A 21,443-nucleotide genomic window follows, 5' to 3' on the forward strand; every position below is an offset into this window, starting at 1 on the left:
AGCAGTGTCTACCTAGTCAACGCCACCACCACCACATCAAGGCCAGCAGTGGCTACCTAGTCAACGCCACCACCACATCAAGGCCAGCAGTGTCCACCTAGTCAACGCCACCACCACCACATCAAGGCCAGCAGTGTCCACCTAGTCAACGCCGCCACCACCACATCAAGGCTAGCAGTGTCCTACCTAGTCAACGCCACCACCACATCAAGGCCAGCACCAGCAGAAGTTTGATGATTGGAAGGTGTGGCCAGGCCAAGGACGCAGCTGGGGGAGCATACAGACATACATGGGGAGAGAGGGATCACCTGGGCTCCTCCCTCCCCAGTAGACACACACACACACACACACACACACACACACACACTAGTTCCTCGGACATCCGTAAATGTCTTGCCCCAGCCCCACGTCCGAGCCTGCATCGTGGTATTTTAAACCATGTACGACGTCGATGATGTGATTCCCCCTCACCCCAGGCAGCGCCAGCCGTGTAAGGTGGGGTGGGCGGCACCATCCAGAACTCTCCCCCGAAGTCTCGGAACAAGAGGTGGAACGGAGAATAGCCTGCCGTACAGCTTGCAAGCCGAGTGGTGGGAAAGGTGGAAAAGTCTCCCCGGGGAATATGGAGGCACCGCCAGGTGGAGTATGCAAGCGTAAGGGGGTTACCTCCTGTACTGGGCGGCAGAGAGATCGGGGCTTTGGGTGGAGGCTATGTGGGTCTTGGGTCGACCAGCGACCCCACCCACCAGCCTGGGGTGAAGAGGTCGCCCATGAAAGCTACATGGCCCACCCAACACCACACTGAACCACACGGCGAGACGTGAGTGGCAACACTTGGAAATATGTGGAACACACACGCACAACACACGCACAGTCTCTTGTTTTGGGGAGACTTAAACTTTTCAAGACTACATCATTCGTAACTCTGTCTGTCCTCTCCAAACTCAAACACACACACACACACACACACACACACACACACACACACACACACACACACACACAAGGGACGGGTGTGTAACCTGATACACGCGGCCTGGCGGATGGAGGTGTATTAACCTAGCCTCGTGTCCATGGCCTGGCAACAGCCACCTGCTTACACTTGATATCCCACCTCCTCCTTCGTCCTATCCCCCTCCTCACGCACACACACACACACACACACCTGTCTCCCTCCCTCCCTCACTCACTCACGCCACTGTAGCACATACCGTCTGCAACAGATCCCTACACCTCCCCCCTTAGGGTATTCAACCATCAATTGCTGTGTAACGGGTCGTGTTTTCTACCCGGTTATCCTTGTCAGTGGACGAGTTAACCCCAGCGCGTGTAACCAGTGGGTAATATATATATATATATGAATAAAAACCCAACTTGTATGACCACTGTGTGTTTGAGCCTTTCCTGTGTTGATGTAACCTTAACATTATAACCACTGGTATTTGTCAGGCATAGTAACATTATAACCTGTGGTATATGTCAGGCATAGTAACATTATAACCAGTGGTATATGTCAGGTGTAGCGAGCGACCGCTAGCGTCCACGGGTCGTATATATAAGAACTAGAGTTCCTCCCTTCTGGGCTTGCTTGTTCTGCATGCTTCCCAAGTGGTCGGTGCCACCGCGAGTCGTCGCCTCTGTCCGCAGCGACCACTGTGGAACCACTGTGCACACACACACACTAGGGCAGGAGGAGTGGCGGTAGGCACTGTGTAATTTGTATCGGGGAGTTGCACGGAGAGAGAGAGAGTGAGAGAGATTTGGTGTATCGGGGGGAAACCGCTGCTTGAAACAGGGCCAGGGTCGCACGCATGCACACACACACACACACACACACACACACACACACACACACACACACACACACACACACACACACAATAGCCGTTCATGGGCTTACCTCCTGTGGTGTTTGGCGTTAACGACTGCGCGAACCTCCGTGAGCGAGACGACTGGTTGACGGAGCCGACCAGACTCTGTTTAGAGATGATCGGTAGACGGAGCCGACCAGACTCTGTTTAGAGATGATTGGTTGACGGAGTCGACCAGACTCTGTTTAGAGATGATCGGTAGACGGAGCCGACCAGACTCTGTTTAGAGATGATCGGTAGACGGAGCCGACCAGACTTGCTGGAGGTGATTGGTTGACCGAGCCGACCAGACTCTTTTATTTAGAGATGATTGGTAGACGGAGCCAACCAGACTGGCTAGAGAAGATTGGTAGACGGAGCCGACCAGACTGGCTAGAGAAGATTGGTAGAAGACGAGGACCAGACTTGCTACCTGTGTTGTCTCCTGGTGTGTGTGTGAAGGCAGAAAAGTTTTCAGTTGATGGCGTCAGCTCGCCCCGCGTAGGTAGGTACCGCTGCCACTGTTGTAGGATGAACAGACTGCTAACCGTGCCCTCTCCTCCGGCCGGCGGACGTAGAAGTAGTGCCACGGCGGACGTAGAAAGTATTACTAACGTTGTAGACGTGCACAGGACCGCTTAAGGTACTGGAAGTAGGTTGTAGATGGTAGTTGCTGTAGGTACCGTAAGGTCTGACGTTGGTGGGGGGGGTGGGGGGATTGCTGTGGAGTGTGGGGTGGGAAGGTAGGTGTGTGGTAGAGAGAGAGAGAGAGAGAGAGAGAGAGAGAGAGAGAGAAGGGTGGTGTGTGGCTGGTGAGCGGCTGTGAGAGAGTGAGGTGGAGGCGGGACTCCTCCGTGCCAGACAGCATGGCGCCGCCACCCGCACCACACACACACACACACACCTCTTTTTACCCTGACCCTTGCCTTTCACCCACTGTCGGATTTTTATACATAGACACACACAACGCCCCACACACGGCGGGGTGTGGGGTCGAGGGGTCACCGAGCTGCCCACCTTACCATGACACTGCCTGGAGCGCAAAAAGGAGACGGGGTATGAGAGGGGCTTCTTGTGTCTGAGGTGCCTACACAGCTGCGTTGAAGGTCACCTTCACTTAAGGCGTTTGTCTAGGGGGCTTAGGGAAAAAAAAAAACAGGAGTGCGTAGCCAGGAACAGGAGAGTGCGTGATGAGGAACGCGCGTAGGGGCGTAGTGGCGTCTGCGGCCACCTTGTGTGAATTAAGAGGCGGTAGTCCTTCGCTGTCTGTACACACCCCCGGCAGGAGGACCTCCTGGGTACCGCCCCCCCCAAGTCTGTTGCATGTTAAGTAGGGCGCTGCTCCTCCTCCGACACCCCCTTACCCCTGTCTGGCTCGGGGCGCCGCTGTGTTAACCTGCCAGGAACAGATGTTGGTTGAGGAATGTGTCAGGAGATGTACGAGTGTGGCACTGAGGATGGCGTTGGTGTTCTCAACGTAAGAAAGGGGGTGTAGGGGAGTGTCCGGGTGTAGGAGGAGGAGGGGTTTGGTGTGAGAGTTGGGGTTTAAGAAAGCGGGTGTAGGGGAGTGTTCGTGTCCGGGTGTAGGAGGAGGAGGGGTTTGGTGTGAGAGTTGGGGTTTAAGAAAGCGGGTGTAGGGGAGTGTTCGTGTCGGGGTGTAGGAGGGGGAGGGGTTTGGTGTGAGAGTTGGGGTTTAAGAAAGCGGGTGTAGGGGAGTGTTCGTGTCGGGGTGTAGGAGGAGGAGGGGTTTGGTGTGAGAGTTGGGGTTTAAGAAAGCGGGTGTAGGGGAGTGTTCGTGTCGGGGTGTAGGAGGGGGAGGGGTTTGGTGTGAGAGTTGGGGTTTAAGAAAGGGGGTTTAGGGAGTGTTCGTGTCGGGGTGTAGTAGGGGGAGGGGCTTGGTGTGAGAGATGGGGTTTAAGAAAGGGGGTTTAGGGAGTGTGTGGTGTGGTGGTGTAGGAAGGGTGTTGGCACCGTCGGGTGGGTGCTGGGGGTCGTGAGGGAAGCCTCCATGTGGGCCAAGGGCATCGCTTGGTCATAATTGCACGTTGTAATCCGCCCAAGCCACGCGCTTCCGGTACTGTACCCCATCTCCAGACCCTAGCCATACCACTATCCTCGGCTCGACCCTAGTGTGTGTGTCGTATCCCCAAGCATTCCTTTTCTCATGCTTCCGCTTGTAGATAGGCTCCTCCGTCCGTGTTAGGTCCAAATTATTCTCTCCTTACCAGTTCGTTGTTCTCCCTCATTCCCTGCAAGAACATACCTGGCACCTTGCTGAGTTCGTTAGCCACAATACATTATTATCCTTTGGTAGTTGATCTGGGGCCCCTCCCGGCGACGTATCATCTGGCCCTGTTATCACGGACCCCCCCTTCTCCCGTACATAACGGGCCCGTCCGTTTGGGCGTTTGTCTGTGTGGTGTGGGACGCCCGTCGACGCCGCAGTCTACCGTCTATCTCGTGCTGATCTGCCGTCCGCTTGTGTATGTACCTAATGCCTCGCGCAGAGTTCAGTGAGCCTATGGCGAAGGCCGAGTGTCTTGAGGGGCGTCCTCCAGACACACACACACACACACACACACACACACACCCAAGTTGCGGTCCCATGTTTTTAAAAGGAAGTTTAGAGACAAGTTTTTACCACTGGTCAGCTTGGTGGAATTGCGTTCGTTAAGAGGTTCCGCTTCTTATGTTACGACTGAAGGATGGATCGGTGGAGGTGATGGTGTTGGAGGACGTTCGTGTGTCTCCGTGTGTGTGTGTGTGTGTGTGTGTGTGTGTGTGTGTGGTGATTGGATGGATTGTGGGGTGGGGTGAGGGTGTGTGTGTGTTCTTACCTGGTGACGTTTGTGTGTGTGGTGGGTGTGTTTTCTTCTCTGGGATGGTGGTGTTAAGGTATTCCGCTGCGTCAGTGCCTTTACGACGCTGTTGCACCCAACACAACATCAACACAGGAACCCCAGCACTTCCTCGTGCTGCCTTGTGTTGCTTTTCAAGCATAACTGAAGGATAGATATTGTTTTGAACGTGTTGTAGTACAGTGTGCGTTCCTGCTGATTGTCATGCAACGCAGGGTATAGAGACTTGTGCAGAAACGAAACTTGATTTCAGATCTTGAGAGTTTTTATCCTTGAGAGAAAATTGGGTTCGCCCATGCACGGTGGTGCGGTGAGGTGGTGCCTACTCCAATTTGAACGCCATGTACAACTGGCTCTGCAGGTGTGTGTAGATGGGAGCTTTGGGAGGAGGGAATATGGTAGGCCTGTGGTAACGCCGTGGTTTTAACGCGCGAAACCAGGTCTTCGGGGGAAGCCAAGAACCACAGGATCAGACGGGGGGCTGGTGAGGGGTCAGTGTGAACACGTGTGGGCAGCAGTTATTTCCTTGTGAGAGGCGATGCATGAGTGGAGAGGCCCCAGGCGTCCCGCCGGGTTCCTTCCACGTCACACAGCTTCCGTATTCCTTTTTTTTTTTTTTTTTTTATTTCTTTTACTCTGGGTCCAGACTGCAGCCTTACAGGCTGCCCCTCTTGTTTTTTTTTTAGTGCGTATTTCTAGTTTTTTTTTTTGGTATGCCATTGTCGGGTTCAGCGGGGCGTTGTGGTGTATAGGTAGGGCGCGGCGGCTTTTGCTCTGAGGGAGTTGGGACAAGTCCTGAGGATTGGTGGAGGATAAAGGCGTAGGCTCCCTCCCCACGCCCTGCGCCGTCTCTGCTGCATGTTCACCCTCAGGAGACGTGGCTTCCTGGTTGATGGATGTGTTGTGGTTTGTGTCTGTGTGTGTGTGTGTCGGTCTGGACCAAGTGTGTGGGGATTTTTAACTTCCTGGTGGTTGGTGTCCCACGCTATCCTATCCCTTGGCCTCCCCGCGCTGCCCAAGGCTAGGTGCCTCCTGTGACCTGGCCTTGAGGGGGGGATGTATGTGGCCTTCCAAGGCCATAGATTTTATTTAGGGTCAGGTGTCGCGTTTAGGGGGGGGAGAGGGTGGACCTGATGGAGCATCTGTCGATCCTCGTCGACCCTAAACCTCCCATCCATTGCCATCCTGTCTGTCCATCTGTGTAGCAGTATGGGAGACTTATTATGGCTGTCCTGCAGCAGATGACCCTCGTCATAGATCATCAGGTCTGTTATTTTCCTTCCTTGCCCCGTTGTGTACGCGTGTGGGGGGGCATGATGAATGAGTCAAGAGAGTGAGTGTGGGAGGTACACATTTCCCGCGCGACGCACACCTGCCATGCCTTGAGCTCTGTGAAATGATTATTTATAAATGTAGGTGTTGGTCCTGCTTGCATGAGTGCGTGCGCTTGAGGCGGACCAGTATGGATTTCTGGCACTGCTTCCGGCGCCATTCCTTCATTAGGGCCCCACCTGTCCGTCCGTCTGTCCGTATTTGCCACACTCGCTCTTCTCCATAACCCCAGTTATTCCGACCATTTTTATACCGGTAGTCGCTTACGGCTAGTCTACCTGCTATTAACTAGACCAGTAGTCGTTTACGGCTAGTTTACCGGCTATTAACGAGACCAGTAGTCGCTTACGGCTAGTCTACCTGCTATTAACGAGACCAGTAGTCGCTTACGGCTAGTCTACCTGCTATTAACGAGACCAGTAGTCGCTTACGGCTAGTCTACTGGCTATTAACGAGACCAGTAGTCGCTTACGGCTATTCTACCTGCTATTAACTAGACCAGTAGTCTCTTACGGCTAGTCTACCTGCTATTAACTAGACCAGTAGTCGTTTACGGCTATTCTACCTGCTATTAACTAGACCAGTAGTCGCTTACGGCTAGTCTACCTGCTATTAACTAGACCAGTAGTTGTTTACGGCTAGTCTAATGGCTATTAAACAGACCAGTAGTCGTTACGGCTAGTTTACCGGCTATTAACCATAGCAGTTATTACGGCTAGTTTACTGGCTTTTAACCAGACTAGTAATCCGTTTACGGCGAGTTTACCAGACCAGTGGTCCGTTTACGGCTAGTCTGCGGGCCGTTATCCTGTGTTGAGGGCCCAAGGCTGTATCCTCTGGCCTCTTACCGTTTGACCGGGCCGGTTACGAGGCTCGTGGGGTCTGATGAGACGTGATTTTGGACCCTACCTAATTATGGTGTCTGGCCATCGTTGTATGAAGGTTTTCCTGGTGTGTGTGTGGTGGGGGAGGCTTTATTTTTAATCACTGAATTGGGTAATTAAGGCTCTTAGTGCAGTGATGGGGCCTGCACATGGTCTTCATCTCTGGCTCTTGGTGCTGTGTTGGGGCCTGCACATGGTCTTCATCTCTGGCTCTTGGTGCTGTGTTGGGGCCAGCACACGGTCTTCATCTCTGGCTCTTGGTGCTGTGTTGGGGCCAGCACATGGTCTTCATCTCTGTCTCTTGGTGCTGTGATGGGGCCTGCACATGGTCTTCATCTCTGTCTCTTGGTGCTGTGTTGGGGCCAGCACATGGTCTTCATCTCTGTCTCTTGGTGCTGTGTTGGGGCCAGCACATGGTTTTCATCTCTGTCTCCTGGTGCTGTGTTGGGGCCAGCACATGGTCTTCATCTCTGGCTCTTGGTGCTGTGATGGGGCCTGCACATGGTCTTCATCTCTGGCTCTTGGTGCTGTGATGGGGCCTGCACATGGTCTTCATCTCTGGCTCTTAGTGCTGTGATGGGGCCTGCACATGGTCTTCATCTCTGGCATTATGAGAACTCTCTTGAGAGAGACAAGAAATTCTTCGTCCCTTGTCTGCCATTGCTTGAGCGAGTGTGGTGTTGGCGTGTTGAACTGGAGAGTGAGTGTGTGTGTGTGTGTGTGTGTGTGTGTGTGTGTGTGTGTGTGTGTGTGTGTGTGTAACAAAAGATGATGGCGGAGGGACCGGCTGAAGCGACCACTCACGACTTGTTGGCACTGCCAGCCGTGCCAGACATGACTCAGGTCAGGTCAACCGGTTTGTAGGACGATGTCATCCTCTAAATATTGCTTACCCAACCCGGACCTGGCTGGCTACACACACACACACACACACACACACACACACACACACACACACACACACACACTCACACACACACACACACAGAGGCTATTGTTGTTGTTAATCACAATCGCAGTGCCACATATGTGAGGTATGTGTGTGTGTGTGAGTGAGGGAGGGAGAGACAGCCAGTGTGTGTGTGTGTGTGTGTGTGTGTGGAGCTCCTTGACCCGGTGGTCACGGTGCTTCACTGTGCTATCTCTGCCTTGGCCAGTTAAAGTCGGTTTACGGTGGGGGGGACTCCACCCTGGCCGTGGTGAGGAAGGGATGGTAGGGTGGGGCTTTCAACGACCCCCCTTCCCTTCTCTCCCTCCACACACACACACACACACACATACATAACCATCTCATATACTCTGTTATTATCCCGAGTGTGTTGTGTGCCAGTATGTGTGTGTGTGTGTGTGTGTGTCAGCATCAGTGGTGTGCCGCCCCCTGCCCTGCCAGACGCCCTCCAGTACCCCTCTAGGTTCTTCATCCTCTCATCTCAAGCCCCACATAAACTATATAGTGGTATATATATATAGGTCTATATGATGCCTACCAGCAGCAAGCACTAGAACCCAAGTGCCACATATAGGTATATATATATTATACTTTGTATAGTGTTTACTATCCCTTTGTCTCAAAACCCTCCCATGTCACAGATTTTTTTTTGAGGGGAAAAGTATGAATTGGGGGTAAAATAGAAGAATTGATGTGTATAAGTGTGGGAAAGACACGTGGTGGTCGTGATTGTTTGGGGTGACGTACGACGGTACGACCCCTGGCGGGATGATCAGTGTGGTCTTATGACGTGACCTGACCTGACCCTCCCCCAACCCCCCTTTTGAAGAGGGTCAGGTCTTAGAGGGCCAGGCTTTCAGCGTAGGCTTGCCCAGAGCGTGGGGTCGTCTTCCCCCCCTCGTGCTCTAGGGCTGAATGGTCGTGCTGTGAAGTGGGTGGTTACTTCTGGGGGTAGTTCTGTTAAGTATCTATAGATACGATGCAGATGAATCTCACACGGTGTCCAGAAATACGCTGGTGTATGCCAATAGGGATGTGAAAACGCGAAGACCCCGAGCGATTTCGTGTTGATTCACACCGTCGTGGGACACATACATCATCCCAGTGTCCCAGATGATAAGAATTGATAACGACTGCTTTGGGATAGTTCGTGCTTTGTATTTACTCGTAGCCACCAGCTCCCACCATGAATAGGTTGTGGAGTAGAGTGTCTAGCAAGCCTTAACCTTCCTCCCCCCTACGCAAGTCTGGTCCGTGGTGAACATATCTTGTGTGTGTGTGTGGTATACACAGGTCTGGCCACCGTGGCTTCTGAGCGGGGCCACGAACGCCCGTTGTGAGTCCGCAGGTCCGCCCGACTTCGTTCAACAGGGCATCAACGAGTGGGACCCGGGACCTTGCGATCGTCGGCTGGAAAGGTGGGGGTTTGGTAGCGCCCCCCCAAACTCACACACCATACATACACACACACACACACACACACACCTGCTTGACGTGGTGCCTCTTTCCTCCCTTGGCGCTTCGTGCTGTGACTCACTGCCCGAATTGGGTCAATTCACCAGCTGTCAAAAAAAAAAAAAAGATGGGAAAACGGTCGTGGACACGTGAGTGAGGGCGGGGTGGGTTGATGTGCGCTCCACCACCACGCTGGCTGCAGGTGCGGTGCCGGTCTTGTGTTGTGTGAGGGGGAGGACAGGTCTTGTCTCTGGGGAAGACTGAATTAGTCTTGGCTTAGGCATTGGTCGTTCCTGGGAAGTACCCCCTGGGTGTGTGTGTGTGGTGGATAGTGGAGGAGGAGGAGGAGGCTTCACTGCAGCTGCAACCCACCTGCACGTGTAGCGCCGGCCGGCCTGGCCTGGCCTGGCAGCAGCTGGTCGTCGTGGTGATGGTGGTCGTGGGGGGGAAGGGGGTTTACTTCGCAAAAGAATCTAAAGCTGTGTGTGTGTGTGTGTGTGTGTGTGTGTGTGAAGGGACGTATTTGTGTTGGGCGGGAGAGGCCAAAAGTCATCTCTCTCTCTCTCTCTCTCTCTCTCTCTCTCTCTCTCTCTCTCTCTCTCTCTCTCTCTCTCTCTCTCCGTTGTGACCTAGATCCTCGGCTTGCTAGCTAGCTGAGGGTTGGGGTGAGGTGGGGACCTCTCGCCATACGCGGGGCTGGCCGCTCACACCAGCGGCATCCGGCTACCTACGGACGTCAGATCTCGTCTTTGACTCTCCCTCAACGCCCTGACTCTACTCTCTCCCTCAACGCCCTGACTCTACTCTCTCCCTCAAAGCCCTGACTCTACTCTCTCCCTCAGCGCCCTGACTCTACTCTCTCCCTCAACGCCCTGACTCTACTCTCTCCCTCAACGCCCTGACTCTACTCTCTCCCTCAACGCCCTAACTCTACTCTATCCCTCAGCGCCCTCACTCCACTCTGTGTGTGTCTGTGTCCTGATGAGTACACAAGACCCCTCAAGCCCACATGTGTGTGACCCGACTCGAAAGTCACCCAAGTGGTGTCCATCGAGTGTCACGCACACCTACACTACGGGTGTATAACGAGGATGAATAAAGTGAGTCAAATGAATAAACTGACTCATCCACACGATCAAGCCGCCTGAGGGTAGGGACCCCGTACGATCGTGTCTGTAGGACACCATTTTGGACAATTATCGCCTCTCATGTGTAACACTGTCTTCCCCCCATCCACGTTGGACGGCAATGGAGAAGTGTTTCTGACTACAGTGTGTTGACGGTGTGGCATTGGGCTGTGTTGGGAGTAGGGGAGGGTGGTGTTGTGTGTCGGTGGCGTGGTGCCGGGTCGCCCCGCTTGGCGCCCCGCTGTCTGTTCCTCCCCGCCGCCGCCTCTCCCTGGCATACACCCCACCTCTGACACACACACACACACCCTCCCACCTGTTATGTTATATTCTCCTCTTTCCGTTCTTCCTTGTGTGGATTTGCCAGCTGCACGGCGCTGTATGAAGTGACTTGGTGATAGTTAAGTAATGTGTCGGAGGGGAGAGATATGGGGGATAGGTGATGAAGATGTGTCGGAGGGGAGAGATATGGGGGATAGGTGATGAAGATGTGTTGGAGGGGAGAGATATGGGGGATAGGTGATGAAGATGTGTTGGAGGGGAGAGATATGGGGGATAGGTGATGAAGATGTGTTGGAGGGGAGAGATATGGGGGATAGGTGATGAAGATGTGTTGGAGGGGAGAGATATGGGGGGATAGGTGATAGTTAAGGCTGTGTCTGAGGGGAGAGATATGGTTGGGATATAGAAATAACTCCATGTGTTGGGGGGTGTCATTCTTCAACTTGGGCCACACAGTAGGGGAGAGGAGGCAGGTGCAAGCCATGCTTGCCTCTGCAGAAGCCGTGTCGGTGCCAGAGGGATGCTTTTGGTGTCGTGTGCGTGTGAGTGCCTTGGGAGTCGCGTGCGTGCGTGCGGGAGGAGATCATTATCTCGGTGCTGTGGTGGGAGAGGATCATGACGGGCGGCCATGATAGGGGTAAATGGGTTACGTTGTCAGAGGAGACGAGGAACTGGGACAGCTCCCGAGAAGGCTGTCTGACACACACACACACACACACACACACACACACACACACACACACATGAGATGGACAGCCGGCCGCCGCCTAGCTGGAGGAGGAGGAAGTTATTATCTTATCTCCTCTCTTCCCCAAGACATTTTTGTTATTGCCATAACCTCTTTTATTTCCTTGTCGACCCTCCTTGTGTGAGTCATCTTCCCCCCTTCCTTCGCCATCTCTCCTCATATTCTCCTCTTCCTTTTCCTCCCCCTCCCGCCACTTCCTCATTCTCGTCGCGCGGTTCTTCATGATCCTGATCGCGCGGCCGTCTTGTCGTGTTCCAGGAAGCTAACGGGTCCCACACACACACACACACACACACACACACACACACACACACACACACACACACACACACACACACACTGCCACTCTTCATCTCAAGGTGCTGGACTGTGTGGATTCCTGAGCTTCATTTGCTAGTGGGGAGGAGGAGGAGGAGGCCTTCCTGTTGTTACCCCGCTGCGTGGGTGTTACGACGCTCGGAGGGGGGGGGGGGGTGTTACGACGCTCGGAGGGGAGGGGGGCGTGTTACGACGCTGGTGTGGGGGAAGTGAGAGGGTGTCAGCGCTGGTGGGGAGAGAAAGGGATGGGGTATATATCGTACTCTCTCTCTCTCTCTCTCTCTCTCTCTCTCCCCCCCCCCCCAAAGGAACCCTGGCCAGTCTGGATGTAAAGTAATTCCTCGAAAGCACGTCGTGTTGCGTAAGGTGAAGTGCGTTCGTGACGCCTCGTCGCATACGCATGCTACGGACACACACACACACACACACACACACAGCACCATGTTGGGATGGTGAGAGTAGCGAGGTGTGGGCTATGGTGGCTGCTGTGGGGGGGTGTGTGTGTGTCTTTGTGGCAGGAGGTGGGGAGGAGGCCATACTCAGGGTGGGGTGGGATACCAACACCTGTGTCCGTATGTGGGTAGGTGGCTGCGTCTGGGAGCCACGCTGTCTGTCCCATGGTGAAGAGTGTGTCAGGGTGAGGCGCCGCGCCATCCATCTGACTATACTGGGTCAGAGGAGATGAGCTGTGGACAAGGTGACATTCCTCAGCCTGCCGGGAAGAGAGGGAGGGGCGTCCCCGTCAGTCGCTGTAGGGATCACGGCGTAAATCCCCCTCCGACGCGGTACGACAGAGGTGTGTGTGTGTCATGCCCCAACCCTCCTCCCCTCCCCACACCACGCGACGCGTTACGGTAATCGGGCGGGGGATTGACGGAGGCTTGGGTGCCCCTTGTGGTTGTCGGTGAGGGCAGGGATGGTGGTAGGATGGGGGAAAAAAGACTCCTCAAAAGCGACTTGACGAAGCGCTTGATTGGAGGACGTCTCGGCGTGACGGTGAGAGGGAGGTGTTTGTGTGTGTGTGTTTGGAGCGTGACAGAGAGGGACTCCGGCGTCTCCCGTGACGGGAGGTGGGTGGAGAGGAGGGGAAAGGATTGTGTGGGTGGAGGGAGGGAAGGGTGCTGCACGTGACGGCAGCTGGTAGCACTTGGTAAGCAGGAAGCAGAGGGAGAAGGGATTGTGTGTGGATCACGACGGCAAGGACGACGCCTCCACGCAGCAAGGCGTCTGTCTCCCTCCGACGCGGACAAGGAGGAAAAACTTTTGGCGTCTGGTCCAGGGGTGGGTGAGGGGTTGTAATGTCACATGATGAACGGTGAGGTAACAGGAGATGCACTGTTCACACACACACACACACACACACACACACACACACACACACACACACACACGCACACACACACTGCCCTCCCTTACAGTCCCTCACTATCCTCCCTTTGCCCTCGCACTGGTATAGAACTCAAGTTCTGCCACCTAACCTCCCTGGCCCTCGAGTGTGCTGACCTAATCATTGCCATAACTTAAGGATCGTTTCGTCTTGCTCAGCGGTCGTACCGTCTTGCTCAGCGGTCGTACCGTCTTGTTCAGCGGTCGCACCGTCTTGCTCAGTGGTCGTACCGTCTTGCTCAGCGGTCGTACCGTCTTGTTCAGCGGTCGCACAGTCTTGCTCAGTGGTCGTACCGTCTTGCTCAGCGGTCGTACCGTCTTGTTCAGCGGTCGTACCGTCGTGCTCAGCGGTCGCACGATGGTTCCCCCAAAGATTGCAGTGTCGTGCTGGGAGAGTTGAAAGATACATTGTCAGGGGTGAGGTGTGGCGGACCCCCAGCCTGTGTCGCATGCTGATGAATAATGGAATCCATGTGTGTGTGTGGGTAGGTACTGGTGGACGGGTTAGTCATGAAGGTGGCAGAGGAAGGACTGGTGGACCGGTCAGTACTGGAGGTGGATGGAGTGGGCTAGGCAGTACTGGTATGGACTGGAGGGGACCTATGGTGGACTGGGTCAGGACTGGAGGTGGATGGAGTGGACTGGTTAGTACTGGAGGTGGATGGAGTGGACTGGTCAGTACTGGAGGTGGATGGAGTGGACTGGTCAGTACTGGAGGGGACCTGTGGTGGACTGGGTCAGGACTGGAGATGGATGGAGTGGACTGGTCAGTACTGGAGGTGGATGGAGTGGACTAGTCAGTACTGGAGAGGGGGACATGTGGTGGACTGTGTTAGTATTGGAGGGTTGGCTGGTGTGGTGTGGCTGAAAGTGGAGGTGGCCAGGGTGGACTGGTAAACCCCTGGCTTGCAGAATTTACTGGGTGGGAGATAAGGCAGAGTACGGTAGTGATACGCTGCTATTCTGAACGTGTGGATGAGAGACGGACGTAGAAAAGGCGGTTTTTTACGTAAAATACGGAAGAGGAAGTTTGTGTGTGTGTGTGTGTGTGTGAGGAAGAAAAGTTTGCCTGCGTTAAGAGTCTGGTAAGACATTTAGGAATAGCTATACGAGATGTGTCTTATAACCCGCCTCCCTCCGTGCCAGAGGACTTTTAAGGAATCCATATCGGGTTTAAGTGCGGTTGAATATATTGGTTTAACCTGTGTCGCGGGACGTCGTAGACGCGTACTGTGGGACGGTGAGCTCGCTTCGGACCCTCGTTTTGGACCTCCCGATATCACGCGACTCGTTTCGGACCCCCGTTATCACGCGACGATATCGGGTATGTGGCAGGTAGTCTTGCTCAGATGTCCACGTCAGACGCACTATAGTGAGAAAGGTTAATTGGAGACGCATTCAAGTGTTAGGGCCGCTTTCTGCTCTTCCCAGACCTTTCTTGTATCCGCTGAATATTGGAGTTTTAGGCGTCGTTTTCTTCATCCAGTTTGAGCTGAGCGGTATAAACCCTGGATGTCGTACGGCCGTACCGTCGTGTTCCGCGGTCGTACCGTCGTGTTCAGCGGTCGTACCGTCGTGTTCAACGGTCGCACCGTCGTGTTCAGCGGTCGTACCGTCGTGTTCAGTGGCCGCACCGTCGTGTTCAACGGTCGCACCGTCGTGTTCAACGGTCGCACCGTCGTATTCAGCGGTCGTACCGTCGTGTTCAACGGCTTCACCGTCGTGTTCAGTGGCCGCACCGTCGTGGTCAAGGGTTCAGTTTCACAGGGGTGAACACCTGGGAGTCAGGAAATGCTGTTGTTCAGGTAAAGGTCACGCCGTCTACACACACACACACACACACACACACACACACACACACACACTGGGTTTAGGGGATTCCCCTGGTTGATGTGGGGTGGCTGGGTGATTTACCTGGTGGAGTGGTCGGGTTGGCGGTGTTGGCAGGGGGTGGGGAAGTGGTCGCGTGTGGTCAAGTTACTATTTCATAGGGAGGGGGTCAGTACTTCTCACTCCCTCCCTCCCCGTGTATACTGGCCATGTCCCCCTCCCTCACGGCTCTGCGTGAGCTATCCCCGTAGAGCTCTCTCTCTCTCTCTCTCGGGGCCTCCTAAGTAGGTCATCTAGGTGTGGCACTTGCGTCTACCCGTAGTCTACTTCTGGGTGAGACCATCTACCTAAAGTCCACTGGTGGTAGGAGGCCCCCCCCCCCCACCACCACTGTACTCGGTGGCAGGGGGGGGGGGGTCATGCGTAGAGGTTGGAATGGTGGCGATGAGAGGGTTTGGGTGGTTTGCTTGTTCGAGGCCCGACCACCTAACGTATCTTGCACTTTGCGTGGGGGCATTTCGCTTCTGTCACGTAGGCTACATCAGTTCGTGGAAGACGGAAGTTCCCACCGTAAAACCTAAAGTCTCGCGATGCTCGTGTCTCTCCAACCGAGCTCCGCTTGCTTCCCCAGAACTGGAAAAAAAGAAAAAAACGCCACTGGACAGTTATTTCTATGCATGTAAGAATTCCTGGTGTTCCCGCCTTTGGCAAAATGGTACGTGCTATCGTCTCGTGGGTGTTTCATCACTTTGCCTCTCGTCGATGCAGTGGGAAAGCCAGCCATACCCAAGACCTACATTGTGTATATCCCCTTCCCAGAATTATGAGACCGAACAGCCGCTTCTTTCTCGTTGTGGTTGTTAATGATCATCCAGCCCCAGCGAGTGAGTCGGAAACCCCTGTGGGTCGAGTTGTGAGGGAGAGAGAGAGAGAGAGAGAGAGAGTAGTGGTTGAGGCCTTTGTCAAGATATCGCAGATGGCTTTTGCTGATTTCAGAGGAGTCAGCCTCGGTTCTGAGGAATAGATCAGAAGCGCACAGGTGTGTGTGTGTGTGTGGGCGGCCAGCCAGCCAGACATCTTAGCTGATGTGTATGTGTGTGTGAGTGTGTGTGTTCGTACGTGTGGCAGCGCGGCCGGGTGTGTATGTATGTGTGGGGGCGCGCGCGCGAGTGTGCGTTTGTACATGCGGGTCATAAAAGGGCGGCCGAGCCCGCTGGCGGCAGTCGAGCGTCAACCCCCACGGTGAGAGCGTGTCGTCCGCCACTCCTCCCACAGCTGAGCCAACACCAAGGCTACACCTTGAGAAAGCCTACGGCCCCTGCCCTCCACTTGCATCATCGTCCACTTTGGATCGTTGTGCAACTTGTTGACGGAACTCAGTGAACCAGTGTTCGTGTTCGGTGCCTTTAACGCAAGGCTGTGCTTGAGCCAATAAGTGCCTGTGTGTGTGTGCGTGTGTTGGTTGGCGAGACATACCATTGCCCGCCATTGGCGTCGTGCTCCGGCAAGAGGAAGGAGCCCTTGGAAGAACATCAACTTCGTCTTAGACCTGTCCCTCGTACCGCTACCACCACGGCTCCCGGAAGTATGAAAATGGACGCACTCCAGTGTGAATACCCTCACTCTAGTAGTATGAGTATCGGCAGACACGGGCCCATAACGCCGCCCGCCACGCCCACGCAAGAGATGTCCCGCACGCCCACGTTCTCCTGCACGGAGGCGGAGTACGCCCAGCACGAGTTCTCCAAGCAGGAGTATTCCCACCCTGAGTACTCCAGCGATCCTTACTCCTCCTCACACACACTCTCCCCGCCGGAGTCTCCAATGACCACGCCCGAAAGCACGCCCATGCACACGCCCGCCCACACGCCTCTCTCCTCCACGCCTACCAAGAGCGGCATCCCCGATCCCAGAAGCAGAAAAAATTCCTTCGTCTACGACGTCAGATTAACGGACGAACATTTCCTCTTCCTCGTCCCTGACTTCGTAAGTTGTCACTCACAGTCCTGGAGACTAGGCTGCTTATGACAGACCCTCTCTGAACGTGTTTTGGTTCAAGTCATACCTTCCTCGGCCACATCCCCTTGTGCTGGACATTACAGCCTCACGGCTGCAGCTTGGTTGAATATATTGGGTGGAGTATGAGTTACAAGGGTTGGGAGTGAGTGTATATAATACAGGACCCAGGCACGTACTCGTTACACTTAGGGTCGTTTGCCCTCACTTGTGGACGGGTGTTATATACGAGTCGAGTACCAGAGGTTAGCACAGAGCCCCATGTATCCAGGACACACACAAAACGTGTATGATGTGTCGATTGAATACTGTGTACGCCAGATTCACTAGTGTATACACCACTTGAGTTAAGATGGGGTTGAGGTACTACATGGGTGTATGGGGAGTACGTTATGGGTCTCATGGGGTGAAGGATATAGTCCTAGTGTCTCTTAGGAGGGTAGGGAAGGTGATGAGAATCTCCCGGTGGGGTTGTTCAACGAATTAGATCACTGGCTGGGAGGCAGACGTGTGAGAAAAGCAGTTATCCTGCTGGCTCCTAAAGTGTATATATATATATATATATATATATATATATATATATATATATATATATATATATATATATTATTGAACACTGGGATTTGTGAGGGTGTGAGAGGATGGGTGGTGTCTTCCACCGGTGGCGGAGGTAGGCTGGAAATAACCCGGCGGAGGGAGGTGGGGTGTCCGCCACCTTGCCAATATGGGGGCTCGGCTCTCCAACAACCCCCCTCACCTGCTTCACCCTGAGCTGGTGCTGCTGCTCCACACACCCCTCACCCCTGCGCCTGGAAGCAATAGATTATTGTTAGTGTTGGGTTGGGAGTGGGATGGGACTGGCCTGTTTTTTTGTAGCTGTTGCTATCTTCAGATGGGCCTCTTGTTGGGATAATAGACAGTTGGATTTTGAAGTAGTACCTGTCTCCTCTCTCTCTCTCTCTCTCTCTCTCTCTTCCCCTGTGTAGACACATAAGGCCAGTTGTGATTTCATTCATAACTATTGTCAAGTTACTTACTTCACAACCATTTAACTTTTAAGTGTTGTATTGTGATCAGTGTGACCAAACATGGATTAGTCAGTATTAACTCCATATAGCAAGACAGTGTGACGCTTGGGTGATACAAAGGTCAGGTCAGGCTGTTATATACGAGTGTCGAACCCTCTTGCTTAAGGATATAACATCTGATTTAACTGTAGGATTATCAGCATGAACACCATAGCTATTTTAAGATCTTATGTTGATATCAGGTTATGTAATGACTGAGTAATGACTGAAGAGCTAATGGTTATTTTTGTCTCTCTCTCTCACAGGACCTGGTGAAGTCGCACTTGATGTTCGCGGTGCGCGAGGAGGTTGAGGTCCTCAAGGAGAAGATCACCGAGTTGATGGAGCGCATCACGCAGCTGGAGTACGAGAACACTGTCCTGCGTCAGTACGCGACGCAGGAGGCGCTGCAGCAGATCCAGCAGCCGCACCACGCTTCCAACACCTGAACGGTGCCTCGCTCCACCTCCCCCACATCACCCCACAACTAACTCCACCATGTAGGTGGCTCCTTCCAGCCATACACCACCACTACCTGATATGCAGCCACTCAAAGCAGAATCGAGCACCTTAGCGGGCGACGCCCCCCAAACATGGTCTCGCGAGGCACATGTGTTATCAGACATAGACTATCATCATTTATCATTATCATTGCCGCTAGGGTGACGTAGTCTACGCTTTAATTATCATTATTATTTTGTTTTATTTTTATGTATATAATGTAATCTTAACACCAGTGTTTATACAGACATATTTTTTGTTGGCCTTGAAGTAATGATAGGAAAAAAAAATAAGCAATGTAAGGAGTATATTTTTTTTTTATTTAAAGCGTGACAATGAATGTTTTGCTTCAGCTTAACATAATGTGGAGTCGTGCGACGTCCGGATGGGAACTGTCGGATAGGGTGTAGTGGACGTATTGGTCCCTCACCTCCAAAACATTACTGCTGTCATTCCACGTCTGATGTCCTCCCGTCTCGGACAATTTGGTATAACTTTTTTTTTTTTGTGCTTGTAGCACTCCACGCTCTTCACACACACACCGGACTCCTCGTGTTATTGTTTCATTACTCCATAAAGAGGTGTACACCACGCAAGAGTACCGTACATGAAGTTGTACTTGTGGCCAGGATTGAGTTAGCCAGCTAAGGTGTATGGACAGTGGTGTCCGACCCAGAGTTACAAAGTAAGGGTGTTGCCCCACCCTGCTGGGGAAGGGGTACGGGATAGCAGCTTCGAGAGGCTTGGGGTGTGTGGGCTGGCGGCAGCTATGTTGCTGCCATTTGCCTAACCTCGCCCAACCTCCTCAAAACCCCCAAACCCTCCCCCTGAATCAGCAGGAACCAGGAACCTGTTCATGCAGTGTCTTGCGTCCCGACTGGACGGATCACCTCGGCGGAAAAGGGTCATTTTTGCTCCAGTGCTAAACCTGCACTGAGGAGACGGATGACAAAGTGGGTGTCTCCTAACCCACTAGGCATCTCCCAGCCACATGCACAGCGATGAAGCTTCAATGTGTCGCGGGAGTGTGGTGTATTAGTGATAACATTACCTGACAACCCAGGGTGCTGATTTACTGTTAGCCAGATCGGGGAGCTGTCCCGCGAGGGAGTTCTCTCTCTCTGTGTCTCCTTGGGCTCCCTCGAACAACAAGGTACACTCATTCCTGTGCCTACGAGTGTGACCCATTACGTGTAGGGCATGTGATAACTTGTAGTCTACCCCCAATCCCCTTACTCAAACCTCCCCCTCCTCTCCTCCCCTCCAAAGCACGCGCCTCCATTATCTTTTAGTAATTACTTTTCTCATATTGAGAATAATGATAATAAAGAAAATAACCGCCTCCTCCCTGCTAGTCAAAAGAGGCTTAACCCGAGGCTTGGCATTGTTGTAAGCATTGCCACTAGTCCAGCCCCTGTATCACACACACACAGTCCACACAGCACACGTGGACGAGTCACTTTCACTGTATGTGTAACGGTCCACGCCAGTCACCACCCCTGTAGCTGTACAGTCCACATTAGCCACGTGAACTGGTCACCTCTGTATGTATACAGTCCACGCCAGTCACCCCCTGTATAAATACAGTCCACATTAGCCACGTGAACTGGTCACACTATTGTATTTATACAGTCCACGCCAGTCACCCCCTGTATCAATACAGTCTACATTAGTCACGCGAACTGGTCACTCTATTGTATTCATACAGTCCACGCCAGTCACCCCCTGTATCAATACAGTCTACATTAGCCACGTGAACTGGTCACTCCCCTGTATTTTATACAGTCCACCCAGCCATGTGGACCAGTCACTCCCCTGTATCTATCCAGCCCACGTGGACCACACTTCCACCAGCCCCTCCCCCGAAAACCCCCCATCCCTCCCTTAATTTCTACTTAATCTTACTGTGCCATTTTTCAAGGGTATTCTAGGGAAGGTGACAAGCCAAACACTTGTTGAGAGGGTACATCAGGAAGCTTAGCAGTTTCAAACACTCTTCTGTTGCTACTCATATTTCTTAGCATGACGTTGTTTAACTTTTATATAGTGTCGGATTCTTCCTGTGGTATATATATATAGTGAGAGAAGAGACAGATCAATATGGCTGTCTGTCTGCAATGTGTCATCTTAAAACGGAAGCTGCACATTCGGAATACGAATTTTTACACACATTCTTGTTCTTTTTTATCTTTTTTTTTTTGGTTCCTATGTCAAATATAGCCCCCCCCCCCCTGGTAGTTCTCTCTACTGATATACTGTAAAAAAAAGTCCTGAAGTATATTCATATATAAATATATACTTTGGGAAGATTGTTATGATTTTCCTCCCTGGGGGTGTGTAAAAAGCAATTGCTTCCGTCAAGTCGTGCCTGGTTATGTCTTGCAGGCAGCATGACGATAGGTCTTTTTGGTGATATAATGTAAATATTGATAAGTATATTATCCAGTGTAAGGTTGTGGACAGAGTCTCATACGGTGTTCTTATCTGGTTATCAGATCATGGTGGAGGCTGTAGCTAGTCCACTGCTCTGCCATACACACAACATTTGTAATAAGAATAAAGTTATTGATCTTAGAAGAACAGTTATTTCTCTATCCTCAACTCTAGTGTATATGTGGAAGGTCATGCACCTCTATAAATTCCTACCAAGGTTACAGTATGATATATATATATATATATATATATATATATATATATATATATATATATATATATAAGTTTTTTTCAGTATTCCAGTGGTTGGGATTCACCCTGCTCAAAGTTCTTTGAAACTTGAAAGAAGTCTAAAAAATTAGAAAATGACATATTTGGTGTACAAAATTGTTAAGAGAAAGATTTTG

The 21,443-nt window shown here is 52.6% G+C and overlaps 1 protein-coding gene across 2 annotated transcripts in view; it reads left to right on the forward strand.

Annotated features, from left to right (window-relative positions):
* Positions 1-21,183, forward strand: part of bun (TSC22 domain family member bunched) — a 315,510-nt gene extending 294,327 nt beyond the window's left edge. For both annotated transcript variants that reach the window (XM_071685053.1, XM_071685054.1), the window contains one exon: positions 18,369-21,183. In XM_071685053.1, the coding sequence (XP_071541154.1) occupies positions 18,369-18,551 (183 nt within the window). In that variant the 3' untranslated portion in view covers positions 18,552-21,183. The remainder of the gene's footprint in view (positions 1-18,368) is intronic.
* Positions 21,184-21,443: the final 260 nt, after the last annotated feature.

Source organism: Panulirus ornatus, chromosome 39 (genome assembly GCF_036320965.1).
Source record: "Panulirus ornatus isolate Po-2019 chromosome 39, ASM3632096v1, whole genome shotgun sequence".
Taxonomy (NCBI): Eukaryota; Metazoa; Arthropoda; class Malacostraca; order Decapoda; family Palinuridae; genus Panulirus; species Panulirus ornatus.